The sequence below is a fragment of the Lampris incognitus genome, chromosome 2 (assembly GCF_029633865.1).
Source record: "Lampris incognitus isolate fLamInc1 chromosome 2, fLamInc1.hap2, whole genome shotgun sequence".
NCBI classification, from domain to species: Eukaryota; Metazoa; Chordata; class Actinopteri; order Lampriformes; family Lampridae; genus Lampris; species Lampris incognitus.
Genome location: NC_079212.1, coordinates 109277325 through 109303321, shown reverse-complemented (window position 1 = coordinate 109303321; position 25997 = coordinate 109277325). Strand labels below are relative to the sequence as shown.

Here is a 25997-nt window from a genome sequence, read left to right as displayed (position 1 = left end):
CAAATCCACAAAGATAACAATGAATGTGGGCATGGAAAATGCACGCTGAAGTAGAAAATACACTACTTGTAACTGCAGAGAAAAGAGAGAAAGAAAGATTGCACCTGTGCTAGTTTTAACCAGTAGCAGTGCAAAAAGAAAACTTTTACTAACTAAACTCTTGTGGCACTTATAAAGGCTGTCTAATGTGCGGAAAGGATTGATTTTCATGATTTGTTGCACATAGGGAAGTGAATTTATGAGCCTAAATAAATAAATAAAATCTGGAGGAGCAACTGTTATTTGACGCCCTTTTGCAGGGCAAAAGAAATGCAGGTGTCTCATTAAATGGAAAATTCCACATCGATTTGGCGCATGTTCACCCTCTCAGTCTCTCTCTCTTTCTCTCTCATTCTAGTGCACTCCCGCCACTGAGAATCGATAGCTATGTCTCCTCCTGCCTACCATCCTCCGTCCTAGCTCCCTGGGCCCACATCTCCCAGCCGGGGGCTCCAAGTAGAAGTGCCTAATTAAATTTAGCAGGTATATTTTGCACTAGAGCTGTCCTACGCTGTCACCGCTGCCACCTAATCAAGCAACAGAGGAGCTGTGGCGGTGGTGAGTGGTTTAGCAAGGCCTGGTCCTTGGAGGGGAACTGTCGCCTTTTGTCTGAATGCACGAGAAAGAAAAAAAAAGGAGTGAAAGGAAAGAACTGAGGGAGAAAGAGGAGGAGGCTGGGACAGTATTGTTCCTTTAAAGAGTTCCACTGCATCCTTTGGGGGTTTAATAGGATTTTTGACACAGACAGGCGCAGACATCTGTCATCTGTGCAAGGAAATCAATAGCAGAGACATCTGAATATAAAAGACTGTGCTGTGAGCTGATAGAACGACTGCTTCCTGCCCCCACCTCCTCAGGGTTGGAGGGATCTCCTGCACAGGTTCTCTGAGCCCCACTGGGGGGCCTGCTGTTGGCCGCAGCCCCAGAGGTGAATGTGCTGAGTTGTAATCCGCCATAATCCCGTTGGTGAGGCAGGATACGGTTTTCACACTCAGACATGGCTGTATCCACATGTCACTAGCTAGCAAGGAATACCTGAGCCCAGAGGTGCACTTTCGGCTTTCCCTGGATGTCCTCTTAAACACAGTGAAATAAGTCAACAATCTAGCATTTAGCCACTGTGACCGATGATGGTAGCCAGTGGATTTAAAGACAATACAGCTTCCACACCTGCAATGTTCTCAAAACAGTCTCTGATCCGCAACCAAAGCCTGCAGAGCAGCAGCCTGTTCCCTGCTGGTATATCTGTGTTAGACAGAAAATTGACCTGTGCAGCAGACTGCAGGTCAAATGAGTAGCAGCGATAATAATAGCACTGTAATGGTGGCAGAGTCAAGGTAAATCTACTTGTTTGTAAACAGGGACCAGACAATGGATAGGGCTAAAGAAGGAGGGAGGCATTTCTGCAGGAGGGGCACAGAGAGAATGAGAGAGAGAGGGAGAGAGAGAGACAGAGAGAGAGAGAGGGAGAGAGAGAGACAGAGAGAGAGAGAGAGAGAGAGAGAGAGAGAGAGAGAGAGAGAGAGAGAGAGAGAGAGAGAGAGAGAGAGAGAGAGAGAGAAGGGCCTGCATTTCCCACGGGGCCAGCCTTCATCAATAAAACGAGGAGCATCAGGGCCTGTAGGAGATGAAAAATGAGTCAATTTTGAGCAAGGCTGAGGGAACATGGGACTCAGGCAGGACGCCCTGTCGAATGACATCACATGGGAGGGGACTAACAGAAAAGACAGGACAGCCTGTCTGAGTTGAAGGCTGGGGAACAACCCCCACAGATGCTTTGGGAGGACTTTGGGTAGACATGATTAAGGTGACCTCACTGTGAAAGATAAAAGGTGGGGAAAAAAAGAACAGTGAGAAAATGTCAAATCAAAAACAAGCACCATCGCTCGGGCATAGCATTCAAAAGTTGGACACGAGACAGGAAAACTGTTCTCTAGAAAGACAGTTTATGAGAGAGATGGTGACACAGAGACAAAGATAGAGAGGGAGAGGCAGAGTGAGAAAGACAGACACACCGAGATGTCACCTCAGATGATCCTTCAGCCTTGCAGCAAAATTGTATATGCAATACCCGAACAACAACCAAAACTTAATCTGATGAGAATCTAAAACCAGCCCCCCAAACAGAAGCTGCTCACTGTGCATGACATGGATAGCTCTGAAGAAGACACCATTAATATTTAAGTCGTGGAGCTGCAGCTTTAAGAGCCTGTACTATTACATCCTGATAAGGCTTTGTATCTCCCTTTTCCCATGGCACATTTATCAGGGATCTCGTCAAGCTCTCTATACACCCGAGTTTCGCAAGGGGTAGAAAGAGAGCTTGTGTTTCAGCTGCCGATCCCTATCTACCGCTGCTGGCTGCCTAATTGGGGCCGGGGAGGATGGGAATAATCCTTGTAGATTGATGACTCCACTCTCGATATGTTTGTGGTCTATCAGAGAGTGAAATGAGACTATGGGGGACGCTGCAGCAGTGGGCTCTCTTCCCCCACATCCCTCTCTGCGATAAAACACCCTAGGAAGACGGGAACAAGTGACCGTCATCACTATTCTCTCCACAAACACATCCTCAATCAGAGTGACAGGCAGCACGGCTGCATCTGTGGCCCTCAGCGGTACACTTGAGAGTGGAAACAGATTAGCCTTGCTGAGTCAGACTATGGGGGCTGGGACTAAAGGCCTTTACACAAGTCCGAATTTTTCATATGCATTATTTCAAGTCTGTCACCATGGTCCAGCAACTCTAAAGAAACTCTGAAAGCTTATTGACAGAGGCAAAAAGACGCAGCTCATCAAAACCGTTCCAAAAACATCTATGATCGACAACTTTGTTGGAGTTGGTGTGTAAACATAATGGACAAAATGTAAGGTCTTGTTTAACTTTTTAGTGTGTGAAATTTTCAATTGAAAAATTTGGACTTAAAAGTCAGTCTAACCAAGACTAGACGATGACACATATGGGAACGGAATGAGACCAAAAAGAAGATTAGAGGTTTTTTATATTGTTGATGTTGTTTTGATTTTACCTGAAGCAGATGGACCACCAAGCCACTTGGCTCCGCTCTGTTGAAAGAGGGTCTCCTTGTTCTGAGAGGCTTCCTGTCCCACCTCCACCACCTGCACCTGCTGCAGGGGGGTGCTCCACTTCATCGTGTACTTGGGGCCGATGGGGACAAGGCTGCTGATGTCGGGAGGACCCCTGGTACAGAGAAAAGTCAAAATAAGAAAATCCCACACAATCCATCTCTCGCCATTTGCACTAATCCCAGCATGTCAAGAGAAGAAGTGTGGTGATGCGCTTTGAAATGTCATGACGCAGGTTTGGGAGCAGGAATTAGAATCTCTCTCATCAGCCATGTTCACCACCAAAATGGCACGCCTGGCTATAAGAGGAGTTTGTTGATATTCATGTATTCCTGTAATCAAGTCTACAATCAATAATAACAATATTAATAATAATAATAATAACAATGATAATAATAATACATTTTATTTGTGAGTGCCTTTCAGAGCACTCAAGGACACCTTACAGAACACAGTTAAAAAAACAAAAAACAAAAACAAGCAGCAATGTATCAAACAGCATAAAATCAAAACAAAGCAGGGTAGACAAAAAAAAAGTTAATACAACAGGTAAGTATAAAATCAGCATCAACAACGTGATCAGTTTGTCAAGTTCCTAGAGGGCAATCAAAGTCAAATTCAGGACATCAAGTTGGATGAAACACAGCGGGATAACTATTAAAAACATTTATTTTTTTCTTGTGCCTATGATTGAGCATTAAAACGTGCACCTTATTCCTACTGCACTTTAATTCCCTGGAAGTAGAACTCTAATCATTCCCCTCTGGGAATGACTATTTTTTTTGTTTTTTTTGTACTTTGTATTTTCTTTTTATAGTGCCTGTCTTTTAATTATATTACTCTTTTTAATTACTATTTCAAAGTACAGTTTATATACTTTGTACTCTTTTAATTATATTTTTATATATGGTTGGTCCTATTTGTTTACTCTCTTTCAATTACATTTTATATGGTTGTTCCTTTTCTGTTTTTATTTGTGTAAAGCCACTGAAATGCCCTGTGTACGAAATGTGTTATATAAATAAACTTGCCTGCTTGCTTGCTTCTGAACGATGAACAAGGGTGCTTTAAGTTGTACACTCAACAAGAGTTTTGCAAAATTAAAAAAAAGAAAAATGAAGAAATTCCTTTTTCATGTTTACCTTTATGCGAGAGAGATGTGATCAATGGTACTGTCATAGAGGATAAATTAAAATAAACCAAAAAAAATATGTTATGTCAGTGATCTAGGGCTCCTGTTGCTGTCGTTAGGCATTCTATCATTTGTTTAAAGCTGATAAAGCTCCTGCAACTCTAGATAGTGCTGGAAATGCCTGGAACCTATTTCTCTTTACTTTGCAGTTTGCCAAAATATCCTGGCAAGATGTAGAGCCCCGTGTAGCCTAATAGCTATTCTACTGCAATGCAGTTAGACAAAACATCCCTGCAAGTTCTGCATGGGGCAACTTCATAGCCGACACATGTACTGGGGACAGCCTCGTCAAAATGTTTGTGAAAGCAGGAAAGTTTAACTGTACTTCTTATACCAAGGGGACTTACTTGACATTTATATTGGCACAGATGAGTACATCGTCAAAGAGGAAGACCTTTCTCTCCTTAGACTTCAGGACCTGCCCCCGCTCGCCGTACACAGTCTCAATCAGTGTTTCACAAAGCACGAGTGACCCCTGCTCTGAGTTCAGTTGCTAAAAAGTGGACACAGCAATCAGATCAGAGATGGCATTACAAAGGGCCAATCCTCCAGAGTTCAGTGCCTGGAGGACATAGAGGTCAGGCCTGTTGAAGTAGATATCACATCGAAGATTAGCAAGACATCTAGGGTGTTGAAGGTCATGTAATACGTGGGTGAACTTCTGCTTTCTCTCACACACACACACACACACACACACACACACACACACACACACACACACACACACACACACACACACACACACATACACATTTAAGAATTAACATGCACTTGGCGCACACACACGTAAACACACACTCAAAAAAGAACACCCAGCAACTTTAAGACACACGTCTGTGCATGTGCAGACACACAAACAAGTACACACACACACCACACACACACACACACACACACATTTAAGAATTCACATGCACTTGGCACACACATGTAAGCATACACTCAAACAAGAACACACAGCAACTCTAACACACTTCTGTAATGTGCAGACACACAAACATACAAACACACACACACACACACACACACACACACACACACACACACACACACACACACACACACACACACACACACACACACACAGAACCAAAACAGTCATAGCCTTAACAGTGAGTGGAAATTGCATGAAGAATGAGTTGTATGTTCTTCCTTCATGATCTTTGCTTTGCACCACACTTTGCAGAGGCAGGAAAGAGAAAAGAAACCTCAAGACAACCTTCAGGGTGACAGGGCTGTAGGAAGCTGCCGGGAACAATTTTCCTTTTTTTCTTTTTTTCCTTTTTTTGAGACAGACTCCCAGCATCAGTTTTAGATCAGGCTTCAGAACCTCTCCCTCCACCATAAAACCACCGCAAAGCTTGGAGGAAACTTAAGCTTTTTAGCTTTCCTACCACAGCAATGTTGTAAAACAAGCATTTACAAACACACTTGCACTCACACAAACACTCACACGCGTGCACACACACACACACATATGCAAAGACACACAACTAATTTATGTGACAAAATATTGGCACATGCTCTGCTTTCCAATCATCCATATATTTGGCAATGGAAAATAGCGCCGGAAATCCTTTTTTTTTTCATCACTTTGGTCCAGCCTGTTTTATGACTGCCCAAATCAATATATTATGATTTTTGCATTCTAAACCTTCTTCTTCTAAGCTGAATTCATCACAATTTAACTGATGCCAAAACAGCAGGTGAAACTCAGAAACACAACTCAGTTCCTGGGTACCTCTTTCATGTATACCTTTGCTTGCTAGAGACACTTTTTTTTTTATTATTCAGTAATGAATCTTGCCTTCTTGTCCATTATGTGACCTGCAGTGCAGCAGCACATCTGATCAGGTTTTACTGAATGGGATGTTCGATCTGCAAGCCTTTGGCCGAGACTCAGATACATCCTGGATAGAACCTGTTCTCGATTACAGGAGTCATTAGTCTGATCAGGCTTTGTGCAAGGCTCAGCGTTTTCGGTTTTTACCGATTTTCACCGAAAAATACCCGGATTTTTAAACTGATTTTCACCCGGATTTTATGTTTCCACAGATCCAAAAGTGGTTCCTGTTCGTGTGATGTTATGTGATAGTGCCCTCTTGTGGTGAAATTCGGCATGCTGGATGGCTTTGAAAAATAAAAACCGAAAATGCTGAGCCTTGATGTGGTTGGATGGCCACAAACTAATGCAGCTCCCTAAAGAGGCAGGCTACTTACTTCTGTGAGAGTAGTTCCTCAAAGCCTTCAATCATCAACAATTGCAGAGGCATGTGTATGAGTTTGCCTGTATTTGTTTGTGTTTTGGGTTCCCGTGTGTGTGTGTGTGTGTGTGTGTGTGTGTGTGTGTGTGTGTGTGTGTGTGTGTGTTGGTGAGCGCAATCAACCCTACTCCTGATGTGAAGGCCACTCACTCACACTGTTATCAGTCCCATTCTGGCGACTTGGATATTTTGAGACAAAGAATGAATATTTCATTGGACGTTTATGGGGGCAATAGAGGAGACTGTCTCCTATTGCAGTTCTGCAGTGTCACTGTGGCAAATGGAATTGTGAGCAAAGTGGCGGAGATTGGCCGAATCTGCTCATCTCAGGGTTCTGGAAAGCAAAGGGCTTTCCAGAAGAGAAATGGAGGCCAAGAGAGGGAGCGATCATCGAGGGAAGAAAACGGGAAGAGGTGGACATGCCAGAGAAAGAGAAGGAAGAAGTCTAAATGGAGTGAGAGGGTAACCAAGAGAGGAAGAGCTATGCAGGGAATAGAGCAGGAGAGGTATAGTGAACAGACGAGCGGGGGAAAAAAGTGGGAGAGAGAGATCCTCCCTCAAGGAGGAGAGCAAAGGGGTGAAAGAGATAGCTCTCTCAGTTTCCAATTAAATGTCTCATTTACCCCTTAATTCGTCTTATTCAGAAAAGCATTTGTTCAGATTTGCAGCAGCAGGGTTGTAATTTCAATGTGGTAATCGAGAGGGACCGCCTCTGCCATCGCATTTAGACACTGTTCAGGGTTGATAATGGGCAACATTCCTACCAGATAAATTCTGCAAAAAAAAAATGCTTCCCTCGATTAATGTGTAGCACAGTGATATGAATGATAGTTATAAGCTAGTTAATTTTGTAGTTCTGATAACATGTAGGAGTGAAGGGGCTCAGGGGTTTGGCAACTTAATTGATTTGTTGATGCAGTGCATGTGTGTGTGTGTGTGTGTGTGTGTGTGTGAGTTGGAGGACAGGTGGGTACGTATCTGTATTTGTGTGCATAGGTGCAAGGGTATCTACTTACCTTACTAAGCAGGCGATCACTGACACTGCGTGCTAGCTGCTGAGTCTCCGCAATCTGGTCGGCTATACGTTTCTGTTCATTTAGCTTCTCAGCAAGCATCTCCAACTCTGTCAGAGCCAGCTGCAGAGGCAGACGATCCACATGACCCTTTGGTGTATTTTTCAACATGTCCTAAAAAGGGGGAGAAATATCCAACTAGTTTTAGTAATACTCTTTAGTTTACATTGGTCTGTATTGACTATGTTGCAAATATTGTGGTCCATCTGACAAAGCATTGGCCTACCAGATGCAGGGTTAGGACAATTGTGATGATGCTGGCTAAGATGATTTACAAAGACTTACACATACCGCATTGTGGTTGGCTGAATATTATGGTTGTCCTTGTACTGTTTTTTATTACCCTCAACCTATAACCATTTAGTCCTTAATTAGGCTAAACCAAATCATGAAAAGTATTCACATACTACTTAGCCTAGCCATGTCTGTAAACATGTATGGCTTAAATGCCAGTGTGTGTACTGCAGCTGTGACCTTATTTGAGAATGTGGCTTCTTGTGGATGCATGCGTCTTAGATGTTTCTTGGTGCTTTGAACTTAGTTTCCCTATAATGTATGATTTAATTCATACACTTCCTCTTTGGAGTACAGAGTTTAGGCAAGAAGAAAATGCCTGATTCACATTCATAACTTATCTTTTGAATTCATGGATAATCGATGCTTACTGAGGGATGAAATGAGGTACCGGAGCTTCAGCAAGCCAAGTTCAAATCCAAATCTTTGCACTGAATAGACACTGAAAGAGTCAAGCAAGATGTAAAGCCAGCAATATAAAAAACTGATGTGGCAAGCTACTATGCGAGATAGATAACCCTGCTGGAACAGCGCACGAGCGTTGACTTCTTGTAGTTTGGAACTTTGGAAAGGTTGATATTTATTATTGATCCTCATGGCATAAAAGCTTTGCAACTCTATGTGCTGCTGAATCTTTGGCCTATAGTGTGTTTCTCATTTCAAGTTTGTTGCAGTTTGCAGGACTCGCTAGGACTCACTCATTTCAAAAAGCAATTAAAGGACTAGTGCTGCACAGGCAATGCCTCGTACCTGCAAGAGCAGAATGAACTGAGGGAATCTCTGAATGGGCTTCACCATCAGGCCATACAGAGTGATTCGGTCAACACTGGATGCCTGCTTCTTCTGGAGAAACCAAACAAAAGAAAGAGTTAGATAGGAAACTCAGTACAGAGGTAACCTGAACAGAAGGTGGAAGAGACATCCATCGACTGAGGCACGTTTAGTTGAAACTCTCTTACTCCTATTTTAACAGGAGACTGACAGACAGACATACACATACATACATACATACATACATACATACATACATACATACATACATACATACATACATACATACATACATACATACATACATATGCATATATAGATAGGATCCTCTATAGATCCTGTGTAGGAGTTTGAGTGGGTGAATAAGTTACAAAAACTGGGCCTTGTTAGATGAGTGTTTTCAACAGGAGATTTTTTGTATGTTGTGTCTTATGCATGAGCATGGGTGTAGGTCAGAAAACTGTGCTATGATTCCACTGCAAAAGAGCCAGATCAAGGCCACACTGACAGAATCAGCAACAACTGACAAATTGTGCAATGCATTTATTGTGTGGTGTGATAGCAAAGGTTGGATAAATCTGAACTGAGAGAAAGAAAACTGGAAAAAGTAAATAATTGTAAATGAGTAAAATAAAAATAAAATGTGTTACTTAATATGTGAGCCCAGTCCAAAGGCCCCTGCTGCACTAGGATAGTGATTCATGTGAAATATGTAGGGTTTGCTTTTTTAATGTGCAATAATGCAGTTGGGTCTGTGGTTGTGGAAATAACATTTTACATCTATACTGTGTAGAGAGCTTGGGGATTCAGCTGCTTTTTCAATCTTCCTCTTAAAATGGATATGTAATATTTTGAAAATGGGAAACTTCATCTATTTTCAACCTGATATGTCTATCTGCAACAGGGATACCATATGAAAAACATGTGCAGTTGTTCCCAATCGTTTGAGGGGCAGTGAAACATATTTTTTTCCAGCTGCAAAGTGACATATTGTGATGTCATTTGGTGACTGGTTAAATAACATACAGCCTAGCAGGGTTTCTAATACTCTAATCAAGGCTGGGGGTCGCCAACCCATTGATCAGGATCGACCTGTCAATCTTTGGGAAGCTCAAAGAAGATCACAAAGTAGGGCCGCACAATATTGGAAAAACTCATATTACGATTTAATTTTTCTGTGCTATATATTGCAATATGGAAAAATACAGGGATTTTCGCCAGATAACTTGAATAGCTCTATTTGGATAGAATTAATCATTGTAGAATGATTGAGGTGATTTTGTAGGGAAGTGCCTCTGCATAGAAAATCCATTCCATTCATTATCCGAACCGCTTATCCTACTCAAGGTCGCGGGGATGCTGGAACCTATCCCAGCAGTCTCTGGGCAGCAGGCAGGGAGACACCCTGGACAGGCTGCCAGGCCATCACAGGGCGGTGTGGGAAGATGGTGATGCGAATTCGTGTTTGCAGCGGCCTCACACCAATAATAATAATAATAATAATAATAATAATAAAGAGAAAGAAAGCCACTATATTTTGTCATTGCACAGTTGTGCAGTTACAATGAATGTGTTCTCTGCATTTAACCAATCCTATTGTATAGGAGTAGTGGGCTGCTGCAGCACCCAGGGACCAATTCCAGTTCTTCTTTCCATTGCCTTAGTCAGGGGCACAGACAGGATTATTAACCCTAATATAGTACATGTCTTTTTGATGGTGGGAGGAAACCAGAGCACCTGGAGGAAAGCCATGCAGACACGGGGAGAACATGCAAATTCCACACAGAAAGGACCTGGGACGGCCAGGGGTTCGAACCCAACCCTTGTTGTGAGGCAACAGTACTAACCACTGGGCCACCATACCGCCTTGATCAGTAATAATAATAATAATAATAATAATAATGATAGCTCTGTGGTCATCCTACTATGAGAGCTGAAACTTCTGGCAGGCAGAGAAGGACCAACAGCGGATAAATGCGCATCCTGATGTGGATTGGAAATAAATGCTCCAAAATATGCACTGTCCAAAACATGGTGATTTTACTCATTTTAGGGGTGTTCAAGCACACCTAAATTTCATCTCAACACCCCTTAAAAATCTACTACTACTACTACTTTCAGCTGCTCCCGTTAGGGGTCGCCACAACGGAACATCCGTTTCCATTTCTTCCTGTCCTCTGTATCTTCCTCTGTCACACCAGCCACCTGCATGTCCTCCCTCACCACATCCATAAACTTCCTCTTTGGCCTTCCCCTTTTCTTCTTCCCTGGCAGCTCCATATTCAGCATCTTTCTCCCAATATACCAAGCATCTCTCCTCCATACATGCCCAAGCCATCTCAATCTTGCCTCTCTTGCTTTGTCTCCAAACCATCCAACCTGAGCTGTCCCTCTAATATAGTCATTCCTAATCCTGTCCTTCTTTGTCACTCCCAATTAAAATCTTAGCATATTCAACTTTGCCACCTCCAATTCTGTCTCCTGTCTTTTCGTCAGTGCCACTGTCTCCAAACCATAAAACATAGCTGGTCTCACAACCTTCTTGTAAACCTTCCCTTTAACTCTTGTTGGTACCCTTCTGTTGCAAATCACTCCTGACACTCTTCTCCACCCACTCCACCCTGCCTGCACTCTCTTCTTCACCTCTCCTCTGCACTCTCCGTTACTTTGAACAGTCGACCCCAAGTATTTAAACTCATACACCTTCATCACCTCTATTCCTGGCATCCTCACCGTTCCACTGTCCTCCCTCTCATTCGCACATATGTATTCCGTCTTGCTCCTACTGCCTTTCATTCCTCTTCTCTCCAGTGCATACCTCCACCTCCCCAGGCTCTCCTCTACCTGCACCCTACTCTCGCTACAGATCACAATGTCATCTGCAAACATCATAGTCCATGGAGACTGCTGCCTGATCTCGTCAGTCAGCCTGTCCATCACCATTGCAAACAAGAAAGGGCTCAGAGCCGATCCTTGATGTAATCCCACCTCCACCTTAAACTAATCTGTCATTCCAACTGCACACCTCACCATTGTCACACTCTCCTCATAGTACATACACGTTATTCAAAAACTGTTAAAACAAAGACGATATTAAAAATGTGATCGTGAGTGTGCAACTTGGCCCAGCAACTGTGGTCAGAAGAATAGAGTCATTATCGGAGGACCCGTCTCAACAAGTGCTCAGGGATTTATCACTGTGCGATTGCTTCTCAGTGCAATTTGACGAATTTGTGTACACAACATGACATGTTTGATCAGATGACTTTTGAGGACTCATCCACGAAGGAAGATTTCCTCAAACTTTTGTCATTAAAGGAGAGGTCGAGAGGTGGAGACATCTATATGAGTTCAACCGCTACATGTATCACAACAACATTCCCATTCATAAGTTAGTGGCAGTTAAAACTGATAGCACCCCAGCTATGCAAGGCACACACTGGATTTATTGCTTTGTGCTGCAAAGACCAGGAGTTTGCCATGTTCCACAGTAATCACTGTGTGATCCATTAACAGGTCCTTACTAGTGAATTTGTGGATTTCCCTATGTAACGAAGTTGTGAAGATTGTTAACTCCACATGAACAAAAGGATTGTAGCACTGACTTTTCAAATTTTACGAGACTTATGGTGACTTGCTCCTGCATGCTGAACTTCGTTGGTTAAGTCGCGGGAAAGCGCTGCAGGGATTTATTGATGTGCTGCCTAAGATCCACTCTTTTTGGAGGCATGGAATGAGCAGCACAAAAAACTTTCACATGACACATAGTTTCTTGATTTGGGGTTTCTTATCGACCTGATGGTCAAACTGAATGAGCTCAACTCTGAACTGCAGGGTAAAGACAAAGAGGTGGCACACATGATTAGCACTGTCAATGCATTCAAAGCCAAAGTGTGTCTTTGGACCTCTCAGTTGAAAAATAGGAGACTGACAAACTTCCCAAACCTGGAAATACTGGCACAGAATGTGAAAGAAGCTAAACCTGAACAGCTCTGTGCCCAATTGGATAAAGTGGCAGCTGAATTTGATAGGTGTTTTCAGGAAATGCATGTCATGGAAGACATTGTGAAATTCCTCAAAAATTAATTTCATCCCATTGACATTGCATCTGTCAAACTGCAGGATGCATTTTCCTTACCAAATGGAGTGGACACAGAAATAGGTAAACTGCAAAGTGTCATTAAAATGCAAGCCAGGGCAAAAGACAGCAAATTTTGGGGACTTGTGAGCAGGGAAAATTTCCACTCATCTCCTCCAGTGCACTGAAAGTGAAAGCCTACTTTGGTTCCACTTATCTCTGTGAGATGGCCTTTTCACAGATAAAAATAATCAAAACAAAGCATAGGACATGCCTGACTGAGAAGGCAAGGCAATGCAATGCAAATTTATTTGTATATACACTACCGTTCAAAAGTTTGGGATCACCCAAACAATTTTGTGTTTTCCATGAAAAGTCACACTTATTCACCACCATATGTTGTGAAATGAATAGAAAATAGAGTCAAGACATTGACAAGGTTAGAAATAATTATTTGTATTTGAAATAAGATTTTTTTTACATCAAACTTTGCTTTCGTCAAAGAATCCTCCATTTGCAGCAATTACAGCATTGCAGACCTTTGGCATTCTAGCTGTTAATTTGTTGAGGTAATCTGGAGAAATTGCACCCCACGCTTCCAGAAGCAGCTCCCACAAGTTGGATTGGTTGGATGGGCACTTCTTGCGTACCATACGGTCAAGCTGCTCCCACAACAGCTCAATGGGGTTCAGATCTGGTGACTGCGCTGGCCACTCCATTACCGATAGAATACCAGCTGCCTGCTTCTGCTCTAAATAGTTCTTGCACAATTTGGAGGTGTGTTTAGGGTCATTGTCCTGTTGTAGGATGAAATTGGCTCCAATCAAGCGCTGTCCACTGGGTATGGCATGGCGTTGCAAAATGGAGTGATAGCCTTCCTTATTCAGAATCCCTTTTACCCTGTACAAATCTCCCACCTTACCAGCACCAAAGCAACCCTAGACCATCACATTACCTCCACCATGCTTAACAGATGGCGTCAGGCATTCTTCCAGCATCTTTTCATTTGTTCTGCGTCTCACAAACGTTCTTCTTTGTGATCCAAACACCTCAAACTTGGATTCATCCGTCCACAACACTTTTTTCCAGTCTTCCTCTGTCCAATGTCTGTGTTCTTTTGCCCATCTTAATCTTTTTCTTTTATTGGTCAGTCTCAGATATGGCTTTTTCTTTGCCACTCTGCCCTGAAGCCCAGAATCCCGCAGCCGCCTCTTCACTGTAGATGTTGACACTGGTGTTTTGCGGGTACTATTTAATGAAGATGCCAGTTGGGGACCTGTGAGGCATCTGTTTCTCAAACTAGAGACTCTAATGTACTTATCTTCTTGCTCAGTTGTGCAACGCGGCCTCCCACTTCTTTTTCTACTCTGGTTAGAGCCTGTTTGTGCTGTCCTCTGAAGGGAGTAGTACACACCGGTGTAGGAAATCTTCAATTTCTTAGCAATTTCTCGCATGGAATAGCCTTCATTTCTAAGAACAAGAATCGAGTTTCACATGAAAGTTCTCTTTTTCTGGTCATTTTGAGCGTTTAATTGACCCCACAAATGTGATGCTCCAGAAACTCAATCTGCTCAAAGGAAGGTCAGTTTTGTAGCTTCTGTAATGAGCTAAACTGTTTTCAGATGTGTGAACATGATTGCACAAGGGTTTTCTAATCATCAATTAGCCTTCTGAGCCAATGAGCAAACACATTGTACCATTAGAACACTGGAGTGATAGTTGCTTGAAATGGGCCTCTATACACCTATGTAGATATTGCACCAAAAACCAGACATTTGCAGCTAGAATAGTCATTTACCACATTAGCAATGTATAGAGTGTATTTCTTTAAAGTTAAGACTAGTTTAAAGTTATCTTCATTGAACAGTACAGTGCTTTTCCTTCAAAAATATGGACATTTCAATGTGATCCCAAACTTTTGAACGGTAGTGTATATTTCAGCATCAAGGTAATTAAAAGTGCTTTACATAAAACATAAAAGGCATTAAGAAAAGCAACATGAGGCAATAAAAAGACATTTAAAAGCAAATAAAAAGACAGAGTAAAAGTAACAGTGTAGTGTAAGATGGAAATCAAAGTATCAAGTTTTATTTAATCATAGGCAGCGGCAAACTGGAAGGTCTTCAGCCTTGATTTAAAAGAACTGAGCATTACAGCAGACCTGCAGTTTTCTGGGAGTTTGTTCCAGATATGTGGTGTATAAAAACTGAACGTTGCCTCTCCATGTTTAGTTTTGACTTCAGGGATATAAAGCAGACCTTTCCCAAATGATATGTGAGGTCTGGATGATTTGTAGTGTAGCAGAAGATCAGAAATATATTTTGTCCCTAAACCATTCAGTCTTTTATAAACCAAGATCAGTTTTAAAATCCATTCTTTGACGGAGAGGAAGCCAGTGTAACGACCTCAGAACTGGAGTGATGTGATCCACTTTTTTGGCCTTAGTAAGGACTCGAGCAGCAGCGTTCCAAATCAGCTGCAGCTGTTTGATCGATTATTTTTTAGAGAGACCTGTAAAGACACCATTACAGTAGTCGAGTCAACTGAAGATAAATGCATGGACAAGTTTCAAATCCTGCTTAGACAGAAATTATTTAATTCTTCTTCAGGTGATAGTAGGCTTACTTTAAAATTGTCTTAATGTGGCTATATAAACACAGATCTGAGTCCATGACTACACCAAGATTTCTGGCTTGGTTCTTGGTTTTTAAGATTACTGATTATAGCTGAGTGCTGACTTTTAATTGTTCTTCCTTGGCTCCAAAGACAATTACTTCAGTTTTATCTTTGTTTGACTGAAGAAAATTCTGAGACATTCAATCGTTGATTTGTTCAATACACTTACTCAGTGCTTGTATGGGATTATAGTCCCCTGGTGATATGGTTATGTAAATATGTGTATTGTCTGCATAATTATGTTAACATACTTTGTTATTTTTAATAATCTGAACTAGTGGGAGCATATAGATGTTTAACAGAAGCGGCCCCAGAATGGAGCCTTGGGGAACTCCACAGGTAATTTATGTATGCTCAGGTTTGTAATTACCTATAGACGCAAAGTAGTCCTGGTCATTTAAGTAGGATTCAAATCAGTTTAGTGCTGTACCAGAAAATCCCACCCAGTTTTCCAATCAGTCTGGTAATATGTTGTAGTTGACTATGTCAAATGCAGCACTGGGATCCAATAATACCAGGAGTGAGATTCTGCCACTGTCTGTGTTTAAGCGGATGTCATTAAAGACCTTAACAAGAGCAGTGTCAGTGCTGTGGTGTGGTGTGGTTGAAATCCTGACTGGAAGACATCAAAACTGTTGTTTAGAGCCAAAAAAGTTGTTCAGCTGCTGGAAAACAGCTTTTTCAATTACTTTACTTAAGAACATGAGGTTTGATATGGGCCTATAATCATTCATTGGTGAAGTGTCTAGATTATTCTTTTTTAAGAGTGGCTTGATGACTGCAGTTTTCAAGACCCGTGGGAAGAGACCTGAGAGAAGAGATGTGTTGAGAATTTGTAGAAGATCTGAGGCTATGCAATTAGAAATATTTTTTTTTAAAAAGCCTTAGGCAGAATATCAAGGCAGTAGGATGATTTCAGATGTTGTATAATATCCTCCAAGTTTTTGTGGTTGTTGGGATCAAATTGTGTCATGCTATCTGAATTGATTTTAGGTGGACACAAGGACAACACATGCCCTGTACCTAGTACAGAGGCACTGACTTCCTGTCTCTTTTTCTGAATTTTGTCATTGAAGGAGACAAAGTCCTTGCAGGGCCCTAGTAGATAGAAATTCAGAGACTACTGCCACGGGAGGATTTGTTAGCCTGTCGACAGTAGCTTACAAGGCATGTACATCATTATTGTTTTTGGCAATGATGTCAGAGAAGTGGGACCTCCTTGCATTTCTTAGCTCCAAATTATAAATGTGCAGTCTCTGTTTATAGATGTTATAATGACCAGTAAGATTTGTTTTTCGCCACCTGCATTCAGCTTTACGAAACTCTCTTTCTATTCTGAGCAGCATGGCACATCTCCATGGAGATCTTTTCTTACCAGAGACCATCTTCACCTTAGTGGGTGTAATTGCATCGATAACATCTGTAATTTTAGAATGAAAATTATCTACAAGCTCATTGGCTGAGATCCAAGAGAGGGCGGGTGTGGAAGAGAATGCCTGAATAAATATTTCACTGGTGCTTTCTGTGATATACCATTTTGTGATCACCACTGTTTGAGCATTTGTGTGCACAGAGATAGTACTCTCAAAGAAAACACAGGAATTATCGGAGAGAATGACATCAGTCACCACAACCTTAGAAATGTTCAGACCCTTGGAGATAAGTAAGTCCAGAGTGTGCCCCTTGTTGTGTGTGGGCTCTGTCACATGCTGAGTCAGTCTATAGTTATCAAGCACACAAACACAGTTCTTTTAGTTCCTGTGTTGGGGGTTGTCAGCATGGATGTTTAAATCACCAGTAATAACTACACTGTCAAATTCAATACTGATTATAACCAGCAGCTAAGTCATCAAAAAAGTTAGCATTGTATTTAGGTGGCCCATAGATATTTAGAAATATAACTTGAGAAGAGGAATTCAACTCAAGAGCCACATATTAAAAAGAAGCAAAATTTCCATAAAATATCTTCTTGCATTGGAGCAAATCATTACACAAAATGGCAACTCAAGCTCATGTCTTATGCTGTCTGGTTTCACTCACAAAACTGAAGTTGGTAGGGTTTGACTCAATAAGAGCAGCTGTGCTTTTGTCTTGGTTTAACCACGTTTCAGTTAAAAACATAAAATTAAGATTGAGCTTGATGATAAAATCATTATTAAAATGTTTTTCCTGCAAAGACCTGATGTTTAGTAATGCTAAATTTAGAGTACAATTTGTTCTTCCTGAAGCTGGTCAAAACCGGAATTGTAGACCTTGGAGTTGCTCCTCACTTTCTGGGTTGGACTGTATCAGCAGCAGTGGGTCCATACTCAGTAAGCAGAGGGAGACATGAGCTGGGGGGGTAATGACCCAGTTGGTCCTAGTAGTCAGCATGCCCTGTAATGCTGACCGCAGGGAAATTGCCCTTGGTTTGTTTGGATAAGTGGGCAATTTTGGTGCCACATAGTAATATCTCATCAATCCCGTTTATCTGCATCCTTAGCTTTTCAAAACTTTGCTTTTGACATTTCTTATTATATGGTCACCTACCAGCAGAGTCGTTGGTTTGATGCCTTTGTCTAGCAAGGTTAATTTCTTTTTCAAGTATCCGGTGCATGATCGTTGTGATGCTGTCTTTTTTGATGATGTGACATTAGCTTTAGCGGCTATGGATCTGTTGTATACCACTGGTGTCTACCCAGACACTTATCCATATCCCGGGTCTCGGCGTTAGCTTCTGAGCTAGCTGTGTTAATGCTGGCTGTGGCATTACCATTGTGCTCACTGACAGGCAGCTCATCCAAAATAACTGTTCTCCAGTCGAACCTCTGGTGAGACATTAGTGGAAATGTTCTTGTTGTGTCTAACTCTTCTTTTACTCCAGACAACATCTGTCCAGAGTTCAGGGTTTGACGCTGCGGGGGTGGAACAGGTCTTGGCAACACTAGTCTTAGGTCATGCTCCCTGGTTTAGCCAATAGCACATATCCAGATGCGATGTGATGTCGGTCTCAAGCGGGTTTGGGTCGGACCAGGTAATAGTGTCCGCATAGTCATCAGTGTGGGGCACATGTCTGAAAGCTGCTTCGCAACTCACTTCATGTCCCTGGTTAATATCATCAGTTGATTCCGAGACATCAACTTTGGAAGCCGCAATCAGAGTGTCAATAGGTTTTTCATGTGCTTGTATTTGGTAGAGCATAGAGATTATTTTTTCAAGCTCTGTGATTTTCTGGCTGAGGGTGGCACAGCTGGTACATTCAGTGGAGGGAGAAGAGAGGGGAGGCATTTTTCCTAAAGCAAAACAAAACCTCCAGCTGCAGAAGCGAAAATAATTTCCACAAAGAAAAGCCAGTCTGGTTCCCAAGGGCAGCGGGACTCGCTGTGCTTCTGCCTTGTTGCTGTGGACAGTTTCTTCTCTTCAAAGAGATTAAATCTGAAAACTCCATGAAAGCTGTGGTCACTTTTACATATAATCTCATTTTTAAGTATTGCTCGTGGAGAAGTAGCAAAAAGTAACAAAAAAGTATGAAAACTTGGAAAGTCAAAGAGCAAAACGGAGAGCAAGAGCAAAAGCGCCTACACTGTAGCATGGGCGGGAGCAAAAAAAAAAAAAAAAGGCCCCTTACTGACTGTCTGAGACTGCTGATCTGATATTGTCGTGTTGGTGTTGTTCCCACGACATCATAATTAATGTTGATCCAGGACCATCATTTCAATGGACCAATCACGTTGTTGTGATGTCGTGCCTTTGCAACATGGGGGAAAAGACCAGAAAAATAACAAAGCTAACCTTACTTAACCTAAACATCAACCTAACCTAAACCTTAACCTAACATTTACCTTACACTGACCTTAAAAGATAGCTAACCTTAACTTAACCAACAGTTAACACACACTAACCCATAACCTAATCCCACAACCGTCTTTTTGCCCGAGTCGCAAAGGCATGACAGCACAAAATCATGATTGAGCAGTTGCAACAATGGTCCTGGAGCAACATTCATTATGTCGTAGGAGCAACATCAACACAGTGATATCAGATATACTGTGTTGATGTTGAGAGAGACTAGGTGTCTCTAACTATGAGCTCAACTATTGAAGGCCAAACAATTCAAAACCCAACCAAACAAGACACCACCTATCCAATTGGGCAGAACAGCGCTGTCCAGTTAGAGATCCAGTCCACTAAGAGGACTTGCTGCTTTTCCTTTTAATTATTTAAATGTTTTTTAATCTATTTGTAATAATTTTGAAGTTTGGGCTGTTGGACGGACAAAACAAGCTTTGTGAAGGGGTCACTTTGGGCTCTGTCTAATTGTGACGCATTTCTCACTATTTTCTGAATTTTAACAAACTAAATAATTGATTAATAGAAAAAATAATTAGCTGATTAATCCATAATACAAAATACTTAAAATTAGCTCTACATCAGTCAGCTATAAGAGTAAAATGTTACTTACACATTAATTCATAAGTAATAATAATTTAATGATATAATATATAATAGTCACAGAAGACATTTTTTCTGCAGTACCTTTACTTTTAATACTTTAAGTACATTTTCCTAATTATATTTACATGCTTATGCTTAAGTAACATATTCAAGACTATCAGCTTTCTGCCTCTACCCCAATACAATGAAGGAGAATGTGTTATGTTTGTGATGCTACAGTTACACAAGCAGCTCTGTGAGGTTGTACCCGGGCACAGTAGTGTTTTGAGCTAAATGCAACATTCAGTCTGTTCACAATGACAATAATAATGTGCTTATATTTCTTTATAATATGTTGATCAGTGAAGTTCTGTCTAATCTGCACTATCTCCCTCGGTTGCACACAATGTCGAATTGGGTCGTGCTGAGCTATCCACATGGAAAGCGCCAGATGTCGAATTGGGTCACGCTGAGTTATCCGGCTGGGTTGCGCACGATGTCAAATTGGGCTGCACTGAGCTATCTAACTGGTTAGCGAGCAATGTAGAACTGGTCAGTGCGTGCAACCAGACTTGTCAGCGTGCGTGACCCAAGCCCCACCCATAAGGGGGAAAAGGGGAAAAGCTCTCTGGGGCCCAGCCGCTAGGGGGGGCCCATGGCTGCTAGCAGTAAATACTAATATTCATCGTAAATCTAAGCAATGATAACCCATTTTTATTTTGAACCAAAATACTCACCATTACTTATTAAAACAACAAAATAAAAATTTGTATTTGTAGTTGCTTTGGTAACCCAGCCACTGAGGATGCACAAGCCAGTGCATCCTTAGTGCCGGTCCCAAGCCCGGACAAATGGGGAGGGTTGCGTCAGGAAGGGCATCCGGCGTAAAATCTTTGCCAAATCAAATATGCGGATCATAAATAAGACTTACAGACCGGATCGGTCGAGGCCCGGGTTACCAACGACCGCCACCGGTACTGTTAACCAGCAGGGTGTCGGTGGAAACTATGCTACTGTTGGGCGAAGGAGAAGGAGAGGGGGAAAGCATGTCCAGAGGCAGCTAGAGAGGAGGAAGGGTAGGCATGTGGAGGTGAGAGTTGGAATGTTGGCACTATGACTGGTAAAGGGAGAGAGCTGGCTGACATGATGGAAAGAAGAAAGGTAGGTATACTGTGTGTGCAAGAGACCAGGTGGAAGGGGAGTAAGGCCAGGAGTAGCGGAGGTGGCTTCAAACCCTTCTACCATGGTGTGAATGGGAGGAGTAATGGGGTAGGGGTAATTCTGAAGGAAGAGTATGTCAAGAGCGTGCTGGAGGTGAAGAGAGTATCAGACAGAGTGATGAGTATGAAGCTGGAAATTGAAGGTTGATTGCTGAATGTTATCAGCGCATATGCCCCGCAAGTTGGGTGTGAGATGGATGAAAAAGAAGAATTCTGGAGTGAGTTGGACGACATGGTGGAGAGGGTACCCAAGGAGTAGAGAGTGGTGATTGGAGCGGACTTCAATGGACATGTCGGTGAAGGGAACAGAGGTGATGAGGAGGTGATGGGAAGGTATGGAGTCAAGAAGAGAAATGTGGAAGGGCAGATGGTGGTGGATTTTGCGAAAAGGATGGAAATGGCTGTGGTGAATACATATTTCAAGAAGAGGGAGGAACACAGGGTGACATACAAGAGTGGAGGAAAGTGCACACAGGTGGACTATATCTTATGTAGAAGGCGCCATCTAAAAGGGATTGGAGACTGCAAGGTAGTGACAGGGGAGAACGTAGCTAGGCAGCATCGGATGGTGGTCTGTAGGATGACTTTGGAGACCAAGAAGAGGAAGCGAGTGAAGACACAGCCGAAGATCAAATGGTGGAAGTTGAAGAAGGAAGACTGTTGTGTGGAGTTCAGGCAGGAGTTAAGACAGGCACTGGGTGGTAGTGAAGAGTTGCCAGATGGCTGGGCAACCACTGCAGAAATAGTGAGGGAGACAGCTAGGAAGGTACTTGGTGTGTCATCAGGACAGAGGAAGGAAGACAAGGAGACTTGGTGGTGGAATGAGGAAGTACAGCAAATTATACAGAGGAAAAGGTTGGCAAAGAAGAAGTGGGATAGTAAGAGAGATGAAGAAAGTAGACAGGAGTACAAGGAGATGCAGCGTAAAGCAAAGAGAGAGGTGGCAAAGGCAAAGGAAAAGGTGTATGGTGAGTTGTATGACAGATTAGACACTAAGGAAGGAGAAAAGGACTTGTACCGATTGGCTAGACAGAGGGACCAAGCTGCAAAGGATATGCAGCAAGTTAGGGCAATCAAGGATAGAGATGGAAATGTGCTGACAAGCGAGGAGAGTGTGCTAAGAAGGTGGAAGGAATACTTTGAGGGGCTGATGAATGAAGAAAATTAGAGAGAGAGAAGGTTGGATGATGTAGGGATAGTGAATCAGGAAGTTCAGCGGATTAGCAAGGAGGAAGTGAGGGCAGCTATGAAGAGGATGAAGAGTGGAAAGGCAGTTGGTCCTGATGACATACCTGTGGAGGCATGGAGATGTTTAGGAGAGATGGCAGTGCAGTTTTTAACTAGATTGTTTAACACAATCCTGGGAAGTGAGAGGATGCCTGAGGAGTGGAGAAGAAGCATACTGGTACCGATTTTCAAGAACAAGGGCGATGTGCAGAACTGTAACAACTACAGAGGTATAAAGTTGATCAGCCACAGCATGAAGATTTGGGAAAGAGTAATAGAAGCTAGGTTAAGAGGAGAGGTGATGATCAGCGAGCAGTAGTATGGGTTCATGCCACGAAAGAGCACCACAGATGCGATGTTTGCTTTGAGAATGTCGATTGAGAAGTATAGAGAAGGCCAGAAAGAGTTGCATTGTGTCTTTGTAGATTTAGAGAAAGCTTATGACAGAGTGCCGAGAGAGGAGGTGTGGTATTGTATGAGGAAGTCAGGAGTTGCAGAGAAGTATGTAGGAGTGGTGCAGGATACGTATGAGGGCAGTGTGACAATGGTGAGGTGTGCGGTTGGAATGACAGATGGGTTCAAGGTGGAGGTGGGATTACATCAAGGATCAGCTCTGAGCCCTTTCTTGTTTGCAATGGTGATGGACAGGTTGACGGACAAGATCAGGCAGGAGTCTCCATGGACGATGATGTTCGCGGATGACATTGTGATCTGTAGTGAGAATAGGGTGCAGGTTGAGGAGAGCCTGGAGAGGTGGAGGTATGCACTGGAGAGAAGAGGAATGAAAGTCAGTAGGAGCAAGACAGAATACCTATGCGTGAATGAGAGAGAGGACAGTGGAATGGTCAGGATGCAAGGAGTGGAGTTGACAAAGGCATTTGAGTTTAAATACTTGGGGTCAACTGTCCAAAGTAACGGGGAGAGCAGTAGAGAGGTGAAAAAGAGAGTGCAGGCAGGTTGGAGTGGGTGGAGAAGTGTGTCAGGAGTGATTTGCGACAGAAGGGTACCAGCAAGAGTTAAAGCGAAAGTTTACAAGATGGTTGTGAGACCAGCTATGTTATATGGTTTGGAGACAGTGGCACTGACGAAAAGACAGGAGGAGGAGCTGGAGGTGGCAGAGTTGAAGATGCTAAGATTTTCACTGGGAGTAACGAAGAAGGACAGGATTAGGAACGATTATATTAGAGGGACCGCTCAGGTTGGACAGTTTGGAGACAAAGCAAGAGAGGCAAGATTGAGATGGCTTGGACATGTGTGGAGGAGAGATGCTGAGTATATTGGGAGAAGGATGCTGAATATGGAGCTGCCAGGGAAGAGGAGAAGAGGAAGGCCAAAGAGGAGGTTTATGGATGTGGTGAGGGATGACATGCAGGTGGCTGGTGTGACAGAGGAAGACGCAGAAGACAAGAAGAAATGGAAACGGATGATCCGCTGTGGTGACCCCTAACGGGAGCAGCCGAAAGTAGTAGTAGTAGATTTGTAGTTGCTTTGGTGAAGTGTAGCCTGTTTCATAATGAAAACCCTGTCTCCTGAAAATGTTATGAGGTTTTGTTTTTTTGTTGTTTTTTTCTGTATGCAACAACAACAGGTCAAAAGTACACTGCATGGTGGTGGTGGTGGGGGGGGGGGGTCAGCCAAATAACCAGAGAAATGTACTGTTCTATACTGGCTAATTGTGGAGTGAATTGAGGAGTCCTTACAGGACCTGCACATAAATCAGAATGCCAGTAAAGAAAGGAGAAGAAAAAAAAGGGAGCTGGCAAGGGCACTAAATCCAAATAATAATGTAATGACCAACTTTTTTCCGTCAGCTCAAAAAGCTGCTCCCAGCCCGGCTGAAGAGGCAAACGATAGCAAGGAGGCCAACGTTACAGCTAACATTACTAGCCAAGAGGTAGCTAGCATCAGTGAAGGAGCCACAACAACCTGTGAGAAAGAGAAGGATGTCGGCAATAGTGAAGATGTTCTGCATTTAACACCTACACTAGGATTTGAACCCACAACGACTTCTGTGGAGAGCCTTGCTAATGATGTGATAGAGTCTACTTCTATGGAGCCACAACCAAAAACTCATGCTCATGAAGTGGAAGCCCGGAAAATGTCACCTACCCCAGGAGCTACAATGATCGAGGAAAAAGTCCCGAAAACATACGCCTGTAGAAAGAGAAAACATTGGTAGAGCACTGGCAGGTGTTGACAACACTCCTTTGTTAAAAGGTATGTCAGCTAAAGATTCAAAAGGCAATCCTTTCCCAGACTATTTGTCACACTCTAAAGCAGCAAATGGACATTAGAAAGTGAAAAGAGACTTGCTGTTGTTTAGCAAATCTAACAAGTCATTGTATTGTGTTCCATGCATTCTCTTTTCTGATGAATTAGGCCCTGTTTAGACCTGGTATTAACATGTGTCTTGGGAGCTCTGATCACAAGTGGACAACTCTAAGTACAGGTGTTAATGTGCCCAATGTGTCCTCAATGTGTCTTGAGATCCAATTACTCAGGCCACATTCGGAGGTGGCCTGGGATATATATGTCCACATCATATTTAACACTCGTGTCCCAGGCCACATTGAAGGACTGCCTAGTACAGTGATATATTCGACACTACACAGAGGAAGGAAGGCCAGTTGACTAGGTGGTCACCAAAGCCTCCTCTGGGTTTAGTTTTTCTAGGTTTAGTTTTTTTTTTTTAACTCACCTGTAATTTCTAACACACATCAGACCCACAACTGTGGAAGCGCCCCCACCTGGTTGCACATTGCACATTTCAGTTCAACTTCAGGTTCAAGTTCATTTATCCACTGCAGTGCAGAGCTCAACCCTCTCAAACCCGCTGGAATAATTAAATAATCTGACCCTGAACCGATGTGATGAGGTTCGGGTTGAGAATTACAAATTCTAGTGTTCAGACATTTACATTTTCCGACATAATGAGTTTTAAGAATGAGTTTCAACTTTTGCTGTGTATTTTGAGCACAAAATGAAAGAAGGCACACGATCAGAGTCTGACACTACTAATTCACTCAGTTAATTTTTCTCACCAGATTATTTGTCTCTTCTGGCACAACATGCATTTGCTCCATCCATGCCATTGTAAGAATTTGAAACTATTTACCCACAATAGACTTTCTTAAATGCAATATATCAGGTCAGGGGTCTCACCTAACATATTGCCATTACCATGTAATGTTATATAATATGTAAATAATAGTCTCAAAATCGGTTGTTCAAAGTTTCACGTTCGCACTTTTATTTTTTCAGTGAAAAAAGCATCAAAGAATTCTCCCTATTTTTGTATGCGGGAGCGAAGCACACATCTCTCATAGATTTCATTTTTTTCGAGGTGTGCAGTATTGATCGAAAAGTCCAAGCAACTTTTCCAGATCACTTTTATCTTCATCAGCTTCAAATGTGAATGTATTATACACCTTGATAGCCTTTGGGCCAGCCACTGTTAACAACAAAGCTACTTTATGTGCTCCAGAGTTAGTCGAGGCACCAATCGCTGAGATGTAGAGAGGTCAGAGATTGTAGATCAACTTCATCATTACAATGTGTATGTACAAAACACTTTTTAAAAACCTGTTGTGCTACACAAGAATGGAAATAAAAAAAAAGAAGTGCACTTGGGATATGGGATGATTTATTTTATTTCTTTAACAG

The 25997-nt window shown here is 42.4% G+C and overlaps 1 protein-coding gene across 1 annotated transcript in view; it reads right to left on the bottom strand.

Annotated features, from left to right (window-relative positions):
* arhgef10la (Rho guanine nucleotide exchange factor (GEF) 10-like a) overlaps nt 1-25997 on the bottom strand; it is a 179067-nt gene that overhangs the window by 105878 nt on the left and 47192 nt on the right. The window contains exons 13-16 of the mRNA XM_056273390.1: nt 8700-8792; nt 7599-7769; nt 4666-4811; nt 3069-3241 (exon numbers count right to left, since the gene is read on the bottom strand). Coding sequence (XP_056129365.1) covers nt 3069-3241; nt 4666-4811; nt 7599-7769; nt 8700-8792 — 583 coding nt within the window. The remainder of the gene's footprint in view (nt 1-3068; nt 3242-4665; nt 4812-7598; nt 7770-8699; nt 8793-25997) is intronic.